At 40.0% G+C, this 18495-nt stretch overlaps 1 protein-coding gene across 1 annotated transcript; it reads right to left on the bottom strand.

Moving 5' to 3' along the window:
• Positions 1–339: 339 nt before the first annotated feature.
• On the bottom strand, positions 340–18351 carry LOC140229124 (tuftelin-interacting protein 11-like). Its single transcript, XM_072309391.1, has 15 exons — positions 18170–18351; positions 14570–14691; positions 12921–13060; positions 11809–11961; positions 10828–11043; positions 10135–10439; positions 8888–9010; positions 7492–7639; positions 6239–6461; positions 5582–5743; positions 3314–3532; positions 2382–2588; positions 1761–1918; positions 1107–1172; positions 340–654 (listed from the first exon to the last, which is right to left on the bottom strand). Exons 2-15 carry the CDS (start codon positions 14679–14681, stop codon positions 478–480), a joined length of 2409 nt encoding a protein of 802 aa, XP_072165492.1. The 5' UTR covers positions 14682–14691; positions 18170–18351; the 3' UTR covers positions 340–477.
• Between the last annotated feature and the right edge of the window lie 144 nt (positions 18352–18495).

Here is an 18495-nt window from a genome sequence, read left to right as displayed (position 1 = left end):
CAGAGGGGCGCCCCCATGTGGCAGGGACCTCTCTGCTTGCTGTTCACAGGACTCCTGTCGAGTGTTTGTCTTTATTGACTGCACGACCTCCCACCCAAACCTGCGTGCCGTATAACCATCTCCATCATAGACACACATACACACCCACACCGTCTTCACATCATCTCGCCCTTCTCCATATTTCTCTCTCATTCGCCCCCATTCGGCCCCCCTACACTATGTTCCACATCTGCTCTTCATCATCAACACTCTGGCCATAAACAATGTTGTTTCAGACTGTCACTGCAGGTTTGAACCTACATCCTCCAGGAAAACCACAATGCGTAGATACTGAGCAAAGCGCTTCACCTTGGAAGACCACCATACGTTTGTATTCTACTGAACACTTCCATAGCAGACATGTGATCGATGCATCTGATATCGTCATTTCGAGTTTGTTCTCCATCTAATGCCCGCTTTCTCTTTCTCTCCTCTGTATCAAAGCCCTTGCACCTGCTTGATCATCTCGTATATCGACATGGGCGTCCACTTGGCGCCCTGCTGCACGAACGGCACCCCTCTGTCGATGAACATGGCGAGATGGCCGAACGAGTAGATGGTTTTGCCCTCGTGTCTCCGCTGCGTCGGCACAAACAGGATACCATTCTCAGCAGCCTGTTGGAAAAAATTGAGACAGGAGATTTGAGATCACCACAGATTCAACCAATCAACTACAATAGTACATGTGGGATTCTGTTTTGGCATTTAGTGCAGGAATGTCTTACGTTATACAAGAATTTATCCCACACCAGAAACTAGTTTCTAATGTGAGCAGATTTTCGTAACAAATTTCATGATGAATTATAAATTTTTGCTGAAGTCATATCATCCCTGGGGTGACAAGATCTCACATCTCAAAATCATTAATTTTCAAGACAGCACAAAATTTTTTTCATTTTTTTCACTTTTCACAGAGGGAATTGTTTTTAAGGTTATATACGGCAGGTGGCCACTATAGACAGGTGTGACTGTACAAGGCAAAGCTGAAAAAACAAAGACAACAACACATAACAGGGAAAGTATGAGATAATAATGCAAATTTTATGGTGCCTGTATTCACACTTTACCTTTCTTTCTACAAGGTCCTTAAATGTGGTCGGAATACTGGTAGTAGCACTTCTTGCCATCTGTGCCTGTAAGGACAAAAGGAACATTTTCAATGTAGAAGTATTTTCAGTCATACATACACTGACAAGAAATAGAGAACAGAAGAACTGCATTCCCCCTTACTCTGACTGGAAAAACGAAGATTACCATGGTACACAATTTCAAGCAAATCTGGAAATGCAGTGTGTGTTCATCTATTATGTCTGACTGGACGATGATATGACAATGAGTATAACTGTGGAGATACTTTTCTTTTATGTGCACTGAAGAAAGAGAGAAAGCACAAGCAAAAAAAAAATTAAAAAGAAAAAAAAAAATACTCTGAGATTATCTCTGTATTTGTGGACTGTAAATCAGTTTACTACAAAATTCATGAAACTGTTAATACCAGAGACATATATGGCATTGCAGCTGAATCCACTGTGATAAATGTTTGAATATTCATCAGAAGAGATTACACAAAAGCTAAAAGCATATATGCATGAATCACTTCATGCCAATTATATCAGACATGCTATGCATTTTAAACCAGCTATAATTGACTACCCATGATACAGATTGAGCACATCATGACAGATTATGCGGACATTTATCATGTTGATTTCTTTAAATACCTCGCTGGCCCATGCTGAAGAGGATTGCGTGGGTAGGGGCGGGGCTCCCATGGGTGGTGGAGGTGGTGGTGCGGTACTGGGTGTGATGAGGGGTGTCTGGATTGGACCTGATCCACTCACTGCTCTGTTCATCACTTCAAGTGCCTGGTTGAAGTAGGCTGAAAATTTGATTCAGAAGAACACATACCTCAGTACATGGGGATACAGATTTGGTACACCAGCATTTATAACATTCAAAATTAGACCAATATCAGACTAAAGAAACAACAACAACAACAACAAATATCTATCAAAATGAATATGGATATTTGAGACTATACTGTAATGACATGTACGAAAGACTAATGATACCACTCAAGTGGTTACAATCAAAATTAAGATTCCATATTGATGTTACTACAAAAATTTTGCTTGCTTGCATGTTCCATGCAATGTCATATGTGACTACCATAATAAGCTGCACAGAACTCAACTACTAACAGCATCTAACTGTATTCTTGTTTTTGTTTTCGTTTGGTTTTGCATTTGTGTTGATGTTCCCATTGCCTGCTTCCAACATTTTCTTTTTCCTTGAGTGTTTCCAAACTCCACACACAGGCTCTAAACATGGAGCATACGTACATTTGACGGCAGGTTCCGAGTGCATGTAGTCGGGGAACATCTTCTTCCAGCCGGTGTACCAGCGCCCCACCTCCTGGTAGTTTGGGTTGTTGTTCAGCCAGGAGCAGAGGACCTGCAGCCACTTAGGGAAGAAGTTGGTCTCGAAGAGCTTGACAAACGTCGGGCGGGGCATGAAGTCCTCCCAGGCCATCACCCACTCAAAGGGCTCTAAATTCAGAAACCATAAGCACGGTCAAATTGGCAAAAGATCTAAAATTTGAAGACTGCAATCTTTAAGATCTCAAAGTTTTGCCAGAATGACCGCAAACTTCCCACAAAACTTCCCACAAAAGTTCTTGTGAAACTTCCCACTCCAACTAGGGATATTCCTCCTGTGCTACCCCCACCAAATTTTTCGATCTTCTGCCAGTGTGACTGGACGACAAAAGATTGCAAAGATTCTGTGATCTTAAACTTCTTGATCTTTTGCCAGTCTGACTGCCCCAATATAACACCTAACTTACATAGAGTTCTGTGTGTTACTGTAATAATTTTACTCAAGATAGAAGTTCACATGTGAAATAGAAAGCACCAACTTTTAAATTGTTAAGTAATTTAGTTTTAAATTGTTGAATTACTAAAGGAACTTTCAACTGAATTTGATCCCTACTGGCATTACATAGTTGATACTTAATCATGTCAGGGAAATTATAGAATACCTACAACCATCAAATTCCTAAATCTGTACTTATGATATAGGTCTATCATCATTACTGCTTCATCCCACATTGATTTGCATTACATTTACATGCTTCAAAATTGAAAAAAAGTCAGGTTGTGCATACCACTGGAAAGGCAATAAAATAAAAGTTTATACATTCAAAGTAATTGATTAGTTGCAAAAAAGGGGGGGGGGAACAACCCCCACAATTCTGAGAATCAATGTCAATTACCTAAATGCTGCTGGTATGGGTTGATGACGAACTGCTGGAGGCACATGGCAAGCTTTGGAGAGATGTGCCGCATGACAAAGACGTCCATGGTACCCTTGGAAAACACCTGTTTCCACGGCAACAGGATCGTCTTGGCCGAGCTGTCGCTTGGGTGCCAGTCTCTGAGGGCAGAGCCAAACTTTTGGCGGATGGGAACGTAGAGTGGAGCCAATTTCTCACCTTACAGAGAGATTATGAGGATAAAGACATATCAAAAGTTTTACAACTCCAAAAAGGCATAATTTCTATAACTTTGTACATCCTCATATTCATGATTACTGTAAACATCAATCTTCTCGCATGATTTATTTCTACCCCCTGAGTGGCTAAAAAACATATTTGCGGGTTCTTGAATTCATGGTGCACAATTGTCAGCCTATTCAAAATGTGCAGAGAAAACTGTTAAGATATTTTCGCTGGTTTTAGAATTTGCACTAGCCAGTAGCGCGAAATATGCAAAAATTAATGTACCGCGAAAATTTCTTTGTTTACAGTAGTGGGGATGTGTGTTGTATCGTCAAACAAAAGTTTACATAAATTGGCATACATGTACATAGGATACACACATAGAAAAGACATATGTGACCCGCGACAACCGTTTCAGGCAAAAGTCGCAAGAGCAAATTCCCTCCAGGCGGGGTACAAAGATTTTGACCATTATTTTTGTTGATTTTGGTTTTTTGCAGAAATCAAATCTTTGGTATGTTTTCTATGTCTACGCCAAATTTCATATCATAAGATTAAGTTTTTCCTGTCGAAAATGGAATTTTAAACACCCTATGTTGGATCGCACTCGTCAGTTTCGAGCTTCTTTCGAACGCCGCGCCAATATGCCCAGTGTTGCTACGGCGCAGGGCTGCCGGGTTTCGGATGCGATTGGCTGGTGCATTGCACGCATTTACATAGTTCGGCTTTCGGAGACACATCTCGAGCGTTTCGGGCATGTTTTGTCCACGCGTGCATACATTATGATCCATTGTTCTTGCAGCTTGCTACAATAGATATGCTCGCTCTGTAGTGCATGCTGTTAGGTTGGCTGTCTATCCACGCTTCACTACCGCAATGTCCAACAACGGCGGTGAAACAAAAAGTGAACGGCAGTGCTAGCTTTCAACATGAAAACAGATTCAAAGGGAACATGGTTTGACCACATCAGAAGTCGCGAATCACCACACAAATCGTGCAACCTGCGATCGCAAACCCATCCATCAATATTGCTGCAAAATTATGACATAACTGTGTGAAAAGAAAACTTACAATATTCTCGAAACTGTCAACTCTTAGTAAATATTATGACAGCAGGTTGACTCAAATGACATTAGATGAGAGGAAAGGAGCGGTCATAAATGACCAATATTCACATACTACATGTCAAGACTGCACCTGAAAACTAACTAATTGTGTTTGTTTGTATGTTTTTTTTTAAAATAATGAACACCACCGCACAGTGCACCACATGCATGGCTTGAAAAACAGAACAAAACAGGAAACGTGATTCTTTGCCAGCTCTAGCAATTTTTCTGAGTTTGAAACGTCCCCAATTATTTAAAGACAAATCAATGTTACCATAGTTAAAATGCGATTTGCAAAAATGTAGATACGAATTCGCCACCCGCTCAGTTATGTTTACACACGGACATGGCATGTTGATGCGATTGGGTAATGCATGCACAATACACACATACACCGTTACGCTTCAGTACATGCGATTATCGTATCCGCCATCTTCAAAGACGTACTGGTAAACAAACCCGAGCGAAACACATTATGGGTATGTCGGCTCCCAACGCCGAGTTCCGAGAATGGTGCCCGAGAAATTTGACTCTCTCAGTGAGCCAATCAGAAGCAACTGCGGTTGCTAGAGGCAGAGCTTAATCTCGATTGGCACCATCGTACGGACGGGTGATTCTCACCTCGCATCCCCGTTCGGACATTGTGTTTGAGAAAGAGGTGAATCTTCAAAGCCCGTTTTCTCGTAATTTTGTCAGGCTAACAACTTAAAAAGTGCATTATATTTTGCTCTTTATGCCCACTAACGATGCTGGAGAATACAAGTGTTTTATATCAATGGAAAGCTTTGGAGATGGGCAATATGATTCAATGAAAAGTGAATTTTCAAAATTCCTGACTTTTGCCTGAAACCGTTGTCGCCGGTCACATATGATATCTGCTACCACACTCTGAGACAAATAATGAAGTGTGAGGAGTTGTTGTCATCACAATATTTACCCAGTAACGGCAGCCATGGGTGGAGCCAAGAGTGTATGGGAACAATGTCCGTTAGTGGATTCCACTGCTCTACTGCCCTCTGGAGTTTGGGGAGGATCAGCTGGTCCAGGATGTTGTTCAGTATCCAACGTGGAACTAGTGGTAACCAGTTCTCCAAAAACTCTGAGTGACAACAAAATATCACAGATGTAATATTTAACTGCAATATAGGAACGCAAGGGTTCAAAGAATAATGGCAAAGACTATACAATTATCCATAGCATAAGTCCTATGAAGCTCTCTGTATTGTAGATGTGTATAGTAACAACTAGACTGATGACGTAGAATAGATGCGCGTGTTGTTGCTCTGTGCTGGCATGGGGGACTGGGGGCCATCAGAAAAAAGTCTAAATTGCAAGTAGACAACAGGGCATTTGTGTGCTAAACCTATGGGAGCTCCTGCATTTGGTAGATAATTTTTGCACAAAATCAGCACTTTTGTCTTGTAGGATAGTTTTCACTCAGACCCCTCACAAAATGGAAATTTCTTGTAGTCGGGCTTCTAGTGTTCATAGTGTTATAATCTAAGCTCTGTACAGACCATTCAAAAGGAAAACAAAATCAAACAGTGACATTTACATAGGGTATACTCGTGACTAAAATTCACCACAATCATACCTATGGGTGGATCACAGTCGTGTACGTTCCACGCTGTCATACTCCGTCTGACGAAGGGCATCAACTCCTCCCAGACGAGCCTCTCGTACGCCGTGATGGATGGGCAGTCCGCCGTGGTCATCAGACAGTCCGGAGCATCGATGATGTCCTTCCAGGTCTGGAAGAGCTCCACGTGCTTCTTGCTGTCGCTGAGTGGATCCCAGTTCTGGATCTCTCTTCGTATCTTTGAGTCCAACAGATATTATGCATTTACATTGCAGAGGAAAACACCAGCTGATGAGTAACCCTATCACAATTTAATCATATTTGTACATCAATCCTAAAAGACTGCTGTGTTGACATCTGCAAACCATCTCAAAGTGTATGTCACATTGAAAAGAGAAAAATACTCTGTCCCTTGAAAAGAATATTGGAATAGATGTTCTGAATGTTTCAGTGAAGGGGTGCAATTCAAATACTGACAATATCAAACTTCACTTCTTATACATGGCATGGAACGAACTGAGGTGAACTGGTCATTCAAACATAATATCATTCATCCAAACATATATGCAACATATTTTGTGAATTTCTAGGGCCAACTGATATTCACGACAGTAACAACTCACAAATTTATTGCCTCCTATCACACAAATGTGCTGTATGGTGTCACTAAGGTGGAAAATCAATAACTTTTCTCCCGATAAGAGACATATCTTATTATTCATTCAATCATACTGTGGTTTTCAAATGCAGCTCAACCACTCGTGTAATTGCCTTGGTAATCCTAATTCGCAAAATATCATACTCACAAAAAATATGACATATACAGTATATGCTAGAACTAGTGTGTGCTACCACTCCCTTGGTTCACTATGAATGATGAGCATCCATTTGCAAAGAGCATCACTTAGGCAAGGGTATCTTATTGTCTATGTGGAAACTTTAAAGCCATCAACATTTTGCACACTAAGGCAATTTCAGTGAATTTGGTGGGTGAGCACATTTCTTCACATACCGATATTTCTATATTCTCCAAAAACATTTTGTGTGTTCTCTAACTCTTTTGCTGGTTCAGTTCAACAAAATTCAGCACTGCCAAATACCCCACATTTCTCTGTGCTTGGGAAGGGGGGGGGGGGGAATGATGTCCAGAATCGATACAGCAGTTCTACGCACTTCCACCATAGTCTCTGATCTGGCTTTTGCATAAGACATTGACATACAATATGCAGGCAAAGGTTGTATTTGATGATAATCTGAATACAACATACAAGGGGAAAGACCAGCGCCACTGTCAGATCAACCAACTGGAAAGCCTTCCACTCCTCTGTCATCTCTTCTCGAAGCTGTCGTAGAGTTTCCTCAAAGTCATTCAGGGTTGCTGGATTCTCGTGACCTGGCTGCGATCGCTCCGCCAAGCTACAAAAGGAAAGAGCAGAGTTCCTACGTTGTCAAATCATTTACTAATCTATGACATGTAGCAAGCATCAATGAGAAAGACATGTTCAGTTTCAGCTCTGAATACACTGCCTGCCTTGCTCTGCCTAGCTACACAAGGAAACAGAAAAGGTCCTAGTAACCAATGATATGCAGCAAGCATCAAATGGGAACACATGTTCAGTTTTAGCTCCAGAGAAAACCCAAACATCAGCTTTCTTGACTTTCATTGATCTGTTGATCACTTTTATTTTTGCACATTTACTGAGTTATTTTCTCAAGAAAACTGCAATTATAATTCTGTTATTTTTGTTTCTCCCTTTTTTCTTTTGTTATGTCATGAAGTGCCTTGAGCACTTAATCAAAACAGATAATGGTGCTAAGTAAATCTTGTGTGTTATCATAATTATCGTTATTCCATATATACCTCTACAATGTACGGTAAAGAGGACACTTTCTACATAAAAACTAAATGAACAAAAACCCTACCATTACCACAATAGGTGGAAGCATGATATGTATAGATTCTGAACAAGTGTGCACATACACTTGCATTGACACATACATACAGGCAGTGCACGCAAGACTCACATTCTGGATAAATCTACAACCAGGAGCAATATGTATTTAAAAAACCAATAGCATGGGGAGACCCGGTTGATCCGATTGAATTGATCTTCATTCACTGCCCACTGGGGTACAATTGTAAACCATGACCAGCTCAAGCCTGCCACAATAGAATTGCCCCTCTGCAAATATGTGCATCAAAGCGTATGCTAAACAGTAACGTCCCACTTCAGTTGAGATTCTTTGGCAGTGTGTGTACTTACATAGAGATTAGTGATAAAGCTGTACATAATTTCTTACTGTATACGCCATATGTTTTGTGGGGGTTTTATTTTTGCAAATTTTGCAAGTCGGGTGCTATTTGTGAATTAAACAACAGGTAAAGATATCAAATTCCTACACGAATGCCATGTGAACGATATCAATTTCTCCCTCCATTGCTGTACTCCACGATCGCAAATTCAACCACTTGCAAAATTGCCAAAAATTATACTCGCTAATTATACTGCGTATACAGTATTTTCACGGGTTACCAATTCATGACCATATCTGAGTCGAGCTAGCATTCCCATTACATGATATCCCAACGCTACCTGGTCTTTAATCCAACCTATCCCTCACTAGGTCTCCTGGATTATCTAATCCCTCAAACGACCCTCTCACCTCTCCACCACCTCTAGCACGGTGGATAATCTCTTGATGACGGCCTCCTCTTGCTCCAATACCTTCCCCGTCTTCTCCCTCTCATGCTGCAGGTTGACGATCATGTCGTCCTCGTGGTGGAGTCTGGAGGAACAAGGGAGAGGAATCGAGTTCCAAAGTGTGATGTCACTGCCAGTCATCGGCATGAAAACTGGTTCTCAATAACCTGACCTTTATCACTGCTAACCATGCTTGCACCTGGGTCCAACCAAAGCCATAGCAACTATATATAGAGGAGTGAATCAAGCTCTGAGGTATCTAGTCAGACTGGCAACAATGCCCAAAGTGTCTCGGGACTAAATGCTTTGGGAGAGAGGTGGAATTTTGTGTGCAATGAGTGTGAGTGGGCCATTCGAGAAGCAAGGCATCATATTTCTTGGCCATTTTGCCTGATGCTTATGTTGTGTTCATGTTGTTCTTGTTGCGTTACAGAGATGGCATCCCTCTGACGGTGACTAACAAACAAGTGCTACAAAGTAATTGCATTGTTTATGTGTGTATCAGGTTGAGTATTTCATGAAGAGTTTTGTCGGATATTTCTTTTGACAAACTGTTACAAGCTACTGAAATCCTTGCATCTGACTGGGTGAGAGCAAATTTGTCTGACAAACTGGCTAGAACTTCAGAGCCTATGTTAACCTGTTGATTTTGCTACAACACGCATTTCTTCTAGACGCATGCCTGAGTATACTTGGGACTCATCTTCAACAGGATAAAAAAGAATTTCCTCATCAAAGCTACTTTTAGCAGAAGCCATTCCATTTTTGCAATGTATTACACACAAAAGCGATCCCACAGTTCTCAAGTCCTACAAATCCAGTACAGTACAGAAAAATAGTGATTCAAATAATGTTACAATTTCAGGATTTATTGATGCAGTATCACCTGGTTACTACTAACATTGGCAGGTGATTTTTGCTTTCTTCATCAACTTATTAAAGAGTAACAGAATGCAGTGTCAAAAAAGCCATTCCCTTTGCTCAAGTTTATTAACTATCTTTGGCAAGATTTTCATATTTCCTATAAATTGTATAAGAAGACAGTATCAGTACAAGGATGAGTAAACAAAACTTTTGAATCATATCACCATGACATTTTCAATTTTTAGCTTCAAGCTGAGATGTGAAGGACACCGTGTGTAAGACTCTCTGGAGCTGCACGACTTACGACTTCTACCACTTGATGTCATGTAGGGTCAAAATGCTTACTGTCTGTCATGTTTGATGATCCTCTGTTCAGCCATATCAACCAGGAGATCGAGGTTGTGCATCAGCTCCGGCATCTCGAAGGCCTTCTTGCCCGCCTCGATCGACTCAAACGTGTCCTCGGGCTTGTCGTGACCCCTGGCAATCTCCTCGTACCCCGACAGGACTCGCTGCTCCGGCCCCGTCATGTCGATGACCTTCACGTTGGATATGTGCTTGTTTGGAAGCGCCTTTGGCTTCTTGGACACCACCGTACCCTTCTTCACCTCATCCACTGTCTTGTAGACATACTTTTTCTGGTTTTTATTCTACAGATTGGGTGAAGGAGAAAAAAGATCATCAGGGTCATATCATAATACCAAGGATTCCTGCACTGTAAGGCATGAGATGTATTCAGCTTTGTTACATCAGATCTAATGCACATGCAAAAGTTCCATAACTTTGACAATATAGATTAGGCACGTATTTCTTTTGCATGTTTTGACTTATACTACTAAAATCTAGGGAACTATTTGAGAGTCAGTGTTACACAACCTAGGCAGCATTAGTGTGAAAATCACAATCATTTGCTCCAAGTGTACCGGATATATCTGCTGTATTTCCAAATGTACTGCTCAGCTAATATGGGCAAATGTTCACAGAGATTAAAATCCACAATGGGAAAGAAGATGCCAGATTTCCCCTTGCTGGACTTACGTCGGTCTTCTTCCACTTTGACCCAGACTTCTTCTGGACGGGTTGTCCCAGCTTCTTGGCAATCTCCTCTTCGTCGGCCTCATCATCCGAGACGATCACGTGACTGAGGGGCGTGCCGTGCCCGATGGCCCCTTTGCCTTTGTGCTTGGTTGCCTCAACTGGTCTCACGATACCCTGGTTGGCCTTGCCCAACCCTTTGCCTGGAATGTATCCCATCTGAAAGAAGTAGAACAAACAATGTTCATTAGTATGCTTGCAGGAAATAAGCAAATGTAGTTAGGGAACATTATACGAGAAATGTGCAAAATATTCTGCAATTTCTGCGAAATAGCTCCCTTGAAATATGAATTCATACAAAAATAAAGTATGAATGTTGATTTGGCTTTGCGACAATGTATGTCTGACAAAATGCCTACTGATATGTGTTACTGTTTTGAATTATACATGATTATATTATACAGTGAACTCCCATTACAAAGAAGTGCTCAGGACCTGCAGTTTTCTTTCGTTATATCGAAATTTCGTTATAACCGAACAAATAAACAATAGAAATACATAGAGCGGATAATGTGGCGGTCTGAATATTTACTTTGTTGTACCCGGAATTTCGTCATAACTGTGTTCGTTATAACAGGAATGCACTGTATAATATCTATTTGAAATTCATTGGAACAGACAATCTGCACACAGACATGGTTATATCAACGAGCAATGATGACATATAAGTCACAAAGCATTCAGGATAATACCATGATTGCACCTGTATCTTATGACGATGTAGAACATCTTGAGGGACAAATGCTAAAAAATACATACATATCATTGTATATAGAGTTTTTCATCCAGCTGTTTTTCATCTTTAGGGGCATAATGTGCATATGAATTCATAACATCATAATTGTACTCTTAGTAGATGCATGTGGATTAACAAAAGGCACTAGAAAATCTTTAAATCCTGTAAAGTCTGGGAAGAGGCCATACCTGAAGCAGAAGTTTCTCTCCGAATCCCTTGGTGTGTTTTTGCCACGACGCAAAATTTTTGTCGGCTTTCATCAGCTTCGCATGACGCTTCTCGGCAGTCGTCATGGCACTCTTACTGGTCGACGGGCCTGGATCATTGGCGTTGTCATTTCCCTGGAGAAGGAGAAATACAGACCCATGATATTTTACCACTGTGAAGCATAACTGTATGCATCAGAATGGACAGGATTACAGATTTTGGATAAGATTTCTGATCACTTCTGCATTCCAAAATACATCTTTCCATCGAGTTTGAAATGAAGATGCATGGGCCCCCTCTGCACATGATCATTTCTTCCATCCCGACTAAGGATTAAAAAAAAAGTAAAAACACTTCTTTCAAGAGAAACTGCTCTTGAAAAAAAAATAAAAATAGTTTCTCTTAGATGTTCAGGATGCAGTCCAAGTTAGACGGCGAACTCAGGATGAAGGATGTTATCATTTCCAAGAGAACCTTCCATACTTATCACTTTGTAACTATGACAACCATGTGACTATATTAGCATATTAGAAACCTTCACAACTCAAGACATCATAGGCATGCTACAAATGTTCATTTCCAGTGAAGTCTTGGATAGTTGTTCCTGAGTGGAAGTCAATATGCAGAACTGCACCTTTGCTGAATTTCAGCCAGTTGCCGTGTAAAATAGAATCTTAAAGCCACTATTCAACATCGGGAGTAGTGATCAAAGAGAAAATGTTCGAATCGTAATTCAGTTGCATCACAAAACACCCTACTGAACAAAAAAAAATCATTATAAAGCTGCAATTATAAGGAGGTATCAATAATTTTCTCAATAAAATGTCACAGTGATGGTTTATTCTAGGAACAGTTTTAATAAAACTATTGTTGACATTTTGTACATTTAACAATATTTAACAATAATTATACAAACAGACATTTCCATTTTGGTTATTTCTACCCCTAACTCACATTTTAGAACTATTTTGAAGTACCAATGCTAGGTTAGTTGTTGTTGGTTTTTTCCATCTCCAATTTTAGCAAGGGGATTTAAATAATTTGTCACCTTTTGATGTTTGGAACACCTCCAAGAATCCTCTGCTCCACTTACCTCTTCATCATCCTTATCTCCCTTGAACCCGCGACTGATGAAGCCCATGTCTCCCAGGGGGTCAAATCCACCCCTCCTGGACCCTCCGCCTAGCCCCACCCTCTGTTCCTCCTCCTCATCACTGTCACGGGCCCATACACCTACAGACAAAGTGACATGAAGAAATGGTCCTGATTACTACCATTCATCAACATGAGAGACACTGCACAAGTCAGCAAGAAGGTGTGAGCTCACATCAGTTAACATTATATTTCTATGATTTTATTGAATGTCAACTGAATACACCCTATGATATAAAAAACTGGTATAATTCTTTCTCCTTTTGTTTGTTTTGTTTTGTTTTTCACATGAAATAAGCTGAAAACTACATAAGGGCAATATCCTTTGAAAAGTACAGGACTGCCAACATTCACACATCAAAATAAGGCACTTCCCAAAGAGCAATCAGGGATATACCTGGTACTTGTGTTTGAGTTTCTGTTTTACTTACTACCTTCTACACTGATATGATCAGTCATCATTTTGTATGCATCCAAGCATGTCAGGGTGTGCACTCAACCAAGAGGATTGACTTGACTTTCATATTCTCCAGTACAAAGTATTCATCACTGTCCATCACTTAATGATCATTTATTGCACACAGACCTATCTACCCACATTAGATATATTTGAAAGAGATAACCAGAGGATTGTACTACATTTCTGCAGATTATAGAGTCACATGTGGATGCAACACATCCAAAATACATGAAATCACTTGTCTATGGTACACCTACTTGTAAATCTGATTAGTTATGATTGCATTCTAACTTTGTTCCAATCAGAGTTACTGATCAAGGATCAAATGTATGCAATGCAGACAGATATGATGATTCAGAGCTCTGTCATATCAAATTCTGGGCAAGACTTCCTTAAAGGACAAGTTCACCTTCATAAACATAAGGATTGAGAGAATGCAGCAATATTAGTAGAACACATCAGTGAAAGTTTGAGGAAAATTGGACAATTGATGGAAAAGTTATGAATTTTAAAAATTTTTGTGTTGGAACCGCTGGATGAGGAGACTACTAAGGCTCGTGATGTCATATGAGTACAACAGTATAAAGAAAATGTAAAGAAAATTCAACATATTTTCACTTTTTTTTCGCATAATAAAAGAGCACTTGATTTGCCTCTTTCTACAGGCAATGGGAATAATATTACCCATAATATATGTCAGTAACGAGTCAAGGGAATGTGTACTTTTTTCAAAAGATGAAATTTTGTGAAATTCTCTTTATATTTTCCTTATATTGTTGTACGCATGTGACATCATACATTGCAGTAGTCTTCTCATCCAGCGGTGACTGCACAAAAACTTCAAAAATTCATAACTTTTGAACGGATTGTCCGATTTTCCTCAAACTTCAATGCTGTGTTCTACTAATATTGCTACATTCTCTCAATCCTTATGTTAATGAAGGTGAACTTGTCCTTTAAGTGCCCCCCCCCCCCCAAAAAAAAACCCACCACTTGCCAAATATGAGTGAGTGAGTGCATCCGAAAGCTAACAAGGGTAGGGTAGTAGTGTAGTCTGGACTCCTAGAGTGGTGTGGCAAAATGAGTGGGGGACATGAAGAAGTCTTTCCCAATTCTGGGGTCATACTTACCATAGATGCTCTGGTTCTTGGTCTGTCTTCTTTGGGGCCGATTAGGATTGAATTCATTATCAAGCTCATAGTCTGTGATCTCAAAGGCTTCTTTTTCATCATCACTGTCCATTTTGGATTACCTGACAAAATAAGAGCAGATATCAGATATGAGTTAGGAATTATATCACTGCATTAACCCGCTGAGGACGGGATAATTTTGCTACAACACATATTTCCCATAGACACAGGTCTGCTCGAGTATACTCAAGACTTGACCTCAACGGGTTAAGCAAGCAGCTGGACTGGTGGGCATAAAACTGTCTTTCTGTTCAATGTCTGTATGTTTTTTATTAAAAATCAGCATCAAGTTGCCATTATTATTCATCAGCACATTACTTTGTCATATTAAATTTTGAGAGTTGTCGTCCTGTTTTATAAACTGGTAGCAATTGTAGCGGTGCTACCACTACTACTTCTACTAATGCTACTAAAACTGCTGTTCTTAATTATCCAATTATTTTAGATATGACAACCAAATTAGAGTTTCTCCTGAATTTACAATTTTAGTTGTAGGCCGGTCTAGCCATCATATTAGCCCACTTGGACTTTAAAGTGTATCTGTATACAGAAATTTAGTTTTCTGACATTGTAGGTTATTGTACTGGTAATATCCCTATGAAATATAAGAGTGCAACGTTACTCACATACAGAGATAAAGCAATATATAAAGAGACATAGAGCAATCTCTAAAATGCCAAAAACTACACGCACCTTGATCTAAGAGTATTCTTCTGGCATTATCAACTGCATTCGATTGCGTAGTTCGATAATTTTCTGTAGGATCAGTGTACTACCATACTCTCAAAACACACAAACGCACGCAAAGTTTATGTCCAGCTAGGTTGGTGCTACCGCGCCGCGCCGGGCCACTGATCAGGCAGCTGCGGCAGCCTCTACTCATGCGGATGCATAAGGCTCGATGAGGCGATACCGATAGACAGTATTCAATATAGCTGTGTGAAGACGGAGGTGAACGAAGGAAACATGGACACACCGATGGTCTACACGCGGCTACTATTTTCAGATTTGGCTACTATTGCAGCGCGCACTAGTGCGTGCTCATTTATTAAAATTGATTATTATTTCACAGTTTGGGACATTTTTTTGTGATGGGATAGAATTATCTTTAGAGTTCTTAGGACATGTTCTCACACCTCTCAAATTTAAATTTTAGGGGAGAGATTCCCTTTAATACACTTTCATATCCACGAAGATATCTCAAATTCTACTGAACCTACGTAATTGCAACAAAATCACAGGATATACTGAATAATCAATTTCCAACCAGTCATATGAATTTAGAATTTGATTCACTTTTGGAAAGCATCAATATTGATGTTGACTTCATTGATGTAGGCTCAAAACAAACTCATTCTTCGCGAGAGATTGCGGCGTACGATGCCTGCACAACCTAGAACAGAAGTTAGCCATCTAATATCATGTGTACAGACTCAACGCAGGAGCTAAAAATCAAGGCGCAATTATTGTGGCAATTTGAAAGAAGTTGGTTATTGTGTGTGTATGTCTGTCTGTCTGTCAGTGTGTAATCTTGTGCAATCTAGGAACTGTATTTCTCATTTAACTTCATTTAAGTTGCCATAATCATTTTGTATGATTTTTTTTTCTTCTCCTGGTTACCTGAAAGAGTCGTCCCATGATAGTAGACAGCTAACTTCAGGTTCAGATTGAGCAGCCAGCATTTGCCGCGATAGCTTGTGAAGAGCGATGACATGCAAGTCAATATCGATGCATCACAATGACCGATTATTTGGTTCAAATTTAAGTGAGTGATTGGAAATAGAAATAAAATTCTGTGATTCTGGTGCACTTTGGTTCTGTAGAATTTGAGATATCTAAAACAAGTTACATTGATTTTATCAGTACACGTTGGTAAAATCACATGGGTACAACAGTACATTAGTGTCCCAATTTGTAGTAACATCCTTTGTAATTCCATCTAGAGAAGGGACTGATTTTGCTTAAACATGCATGTCCTATAGACACTCGCCTGAGTATACTTGGGATTCGTCCTCAATGGGTTAAGATTTTAAGAATCATTTACTTTTAGTGAAAGAGTTTTTCTTTTTTAAACCCTGTTTTAGAATATACATGTAGAATAATCAGTACCAGACCCTGGTGGATGAGAGAACTGGAAATGCCAAAAGATCTATCCCTCAACATGCTCAAAGTCTATTTTGACTAAATAATTCCAATTTCCATCACTGCACAAGTTGCAAAAAACTGATGATTAGCGGATCGCGGAGTGGAGCTGGGCACAATGCCAATCAATGCCAGCGCTGGCTATCCTAGACCGAATCAAATTAAATGCAATTTGACCGAAAAGGCGAAAAATTGTTTTGTATCTTGTCGTTAGGGATATGTCCCGCCATGGAGACTACATCTGGCTTCATGGAATCCCCTCATTTTACGGAGGAAAAACGTAAAAATGGGGGAGGGGGGGGGGGTGTGTTGAAAAAAAAGCTCCTCAAGACAGACAGATTTTTCTGTCAAACGTTAGATTAAACCGATAGCATTGACCATTGTAATTGGTATCTGTCTCTTCACGGTGGGACATGTATGGTCAGCCCGTTTAAACGTCTGAATAGGGACTGACCATACATGTCCCAACATCAGATAAGAAGCCCACCATGATCATTCATGAAGAGACAGATAGGCCTACCATCGGTCTAACTTTAGATGTGCAATGTACTAATGGGCTGCTGGCGCTGGGTAGGTAGCCTTTACAGGTGTCCAACACATCGACACTGTACATATTAAAACTGACAACCCTCTACTATCTATCGCATTGCGCGTTACGACTACGCGTGATGGTTTTGCATTCTTGAATTTCTTCCACTGGGGATTTGAAGATGTCCAATAAACAGTGAAAAACCCGATAATAAACAAGATCAACAATCAACAGCAAAACAGTCAATGCTATCGTAGATTATCAGTCACTATAGTATTAATGGTACATAGGAAAAGCTAGATAAGATCTACGTGCATTTCACACGTATCGTCAATAGAGGGTAGATTTCTAGTGGTGTTCATGGTGTTAGTTTCAAATTCCAAACAAAATATGGTTTCATTTTCAAAAACTGAGCACATTAAAATATCAACCCACATGTTCGACAGTGTTCGAAGCAGTTATCTAGTCTTTGACCGTGTACCGAAAATCGCATGTTCAATGCGCGATTGTGAATTCAGAGTATTTTCTTTACATGTGAGTACAATTTAAGGAAAATTGTTAGACATTTTAAGTAGATTTCTATCTATTATGAGCGTGTCGATGCTGCGTTGCCGTTGGCGTTGGACACCCAAACAACACTAACAGACCTCAATAAGAGTCTATACATACACACAGAGAAAAGATAGTGTGGGACTGAAAGAACAAGAAAAATATTCGCTAAGCAACCTCGGCACAACAACTACTGTCCATCACATATTCTAGTTAAAGAGCACAATTTAGACACATGGAAATGCAAGGGGCAACGAACAGCTTTTCGAAAAATCACTTTGCATCTGGTCTGGTAAATTGTAAACAGTTTAAAGACTTACCATTTGCTCATAGTCTAACTGTTAGAATGTCGCCGAACGCACGTCGAGGTACACGTTTTGCATGCAGCGCAGCGCATATTCACGTACAAGAGTATGGATGGAAGCGCTTGGATAGCAAAGCGCATTGATCAAGTCGACTTTACTGACAGACACCGCTGGTGGCGGTTTTCTTTTCTTTTCTTTTCTTCGTTTCCTTTTTTTTTTTTTCTCTTCTTTCTTTCTTTTTTCCTGCCTTCTTTCTTTCTTTTTTCTTTCTATCTTTCTTTCTTTCTTTCTTTCTTTCTTTCTTTCTTTCTTTCTTTCTTTCTTTCTTTCTTTCTTTCATT

This window comes from Diadema setosum, chromosome 5 (assembly GCF_964275005.1).
Source record: "Diadema setosum chromosome 5, eeDiaSeto1, whole genome shotgun sequence".
Classification (NCBI taxonomy): domain Eukaryota; kingdom Metazoa; phylum Echinodermata; class Echinoidea; order Diadematoida; family Diadematidae; genus Diadema; species Diadema setosum.
Note: the sequence above shows the minus strand (reverse complement) of the source record. Positions and strands in the feature narration are given on the sequence as shown.

What these genes read in the sequence shown, in the direction of transcription:
- LOC140229124 (XM_072309391.1), bottom strand. Translation starts at nt 14,681, where the DNA reads ATGGACAGTGATGATGAAAAAGAAGCCTTTGAGATCACAGACTATGAG. An exon ending in CAAGAACCAGAGCATCTATG is followed by an intron (nt 13,061 to 14,569) that starts GTAAGTATGACC and finishes CTTTGTCTGTAG; the next exon opens with GTGTATGGGCCCGTGACAGT. An exon ending in CAAAGTGGAAGAAGACCGAC is followed by an intron (nt 10,440 to 10,827) that starts GTAAGTCCAGCA and finishes CCCAATCTGTAG; the next exon opens with AATAAAAACCAGAAAAAGTA.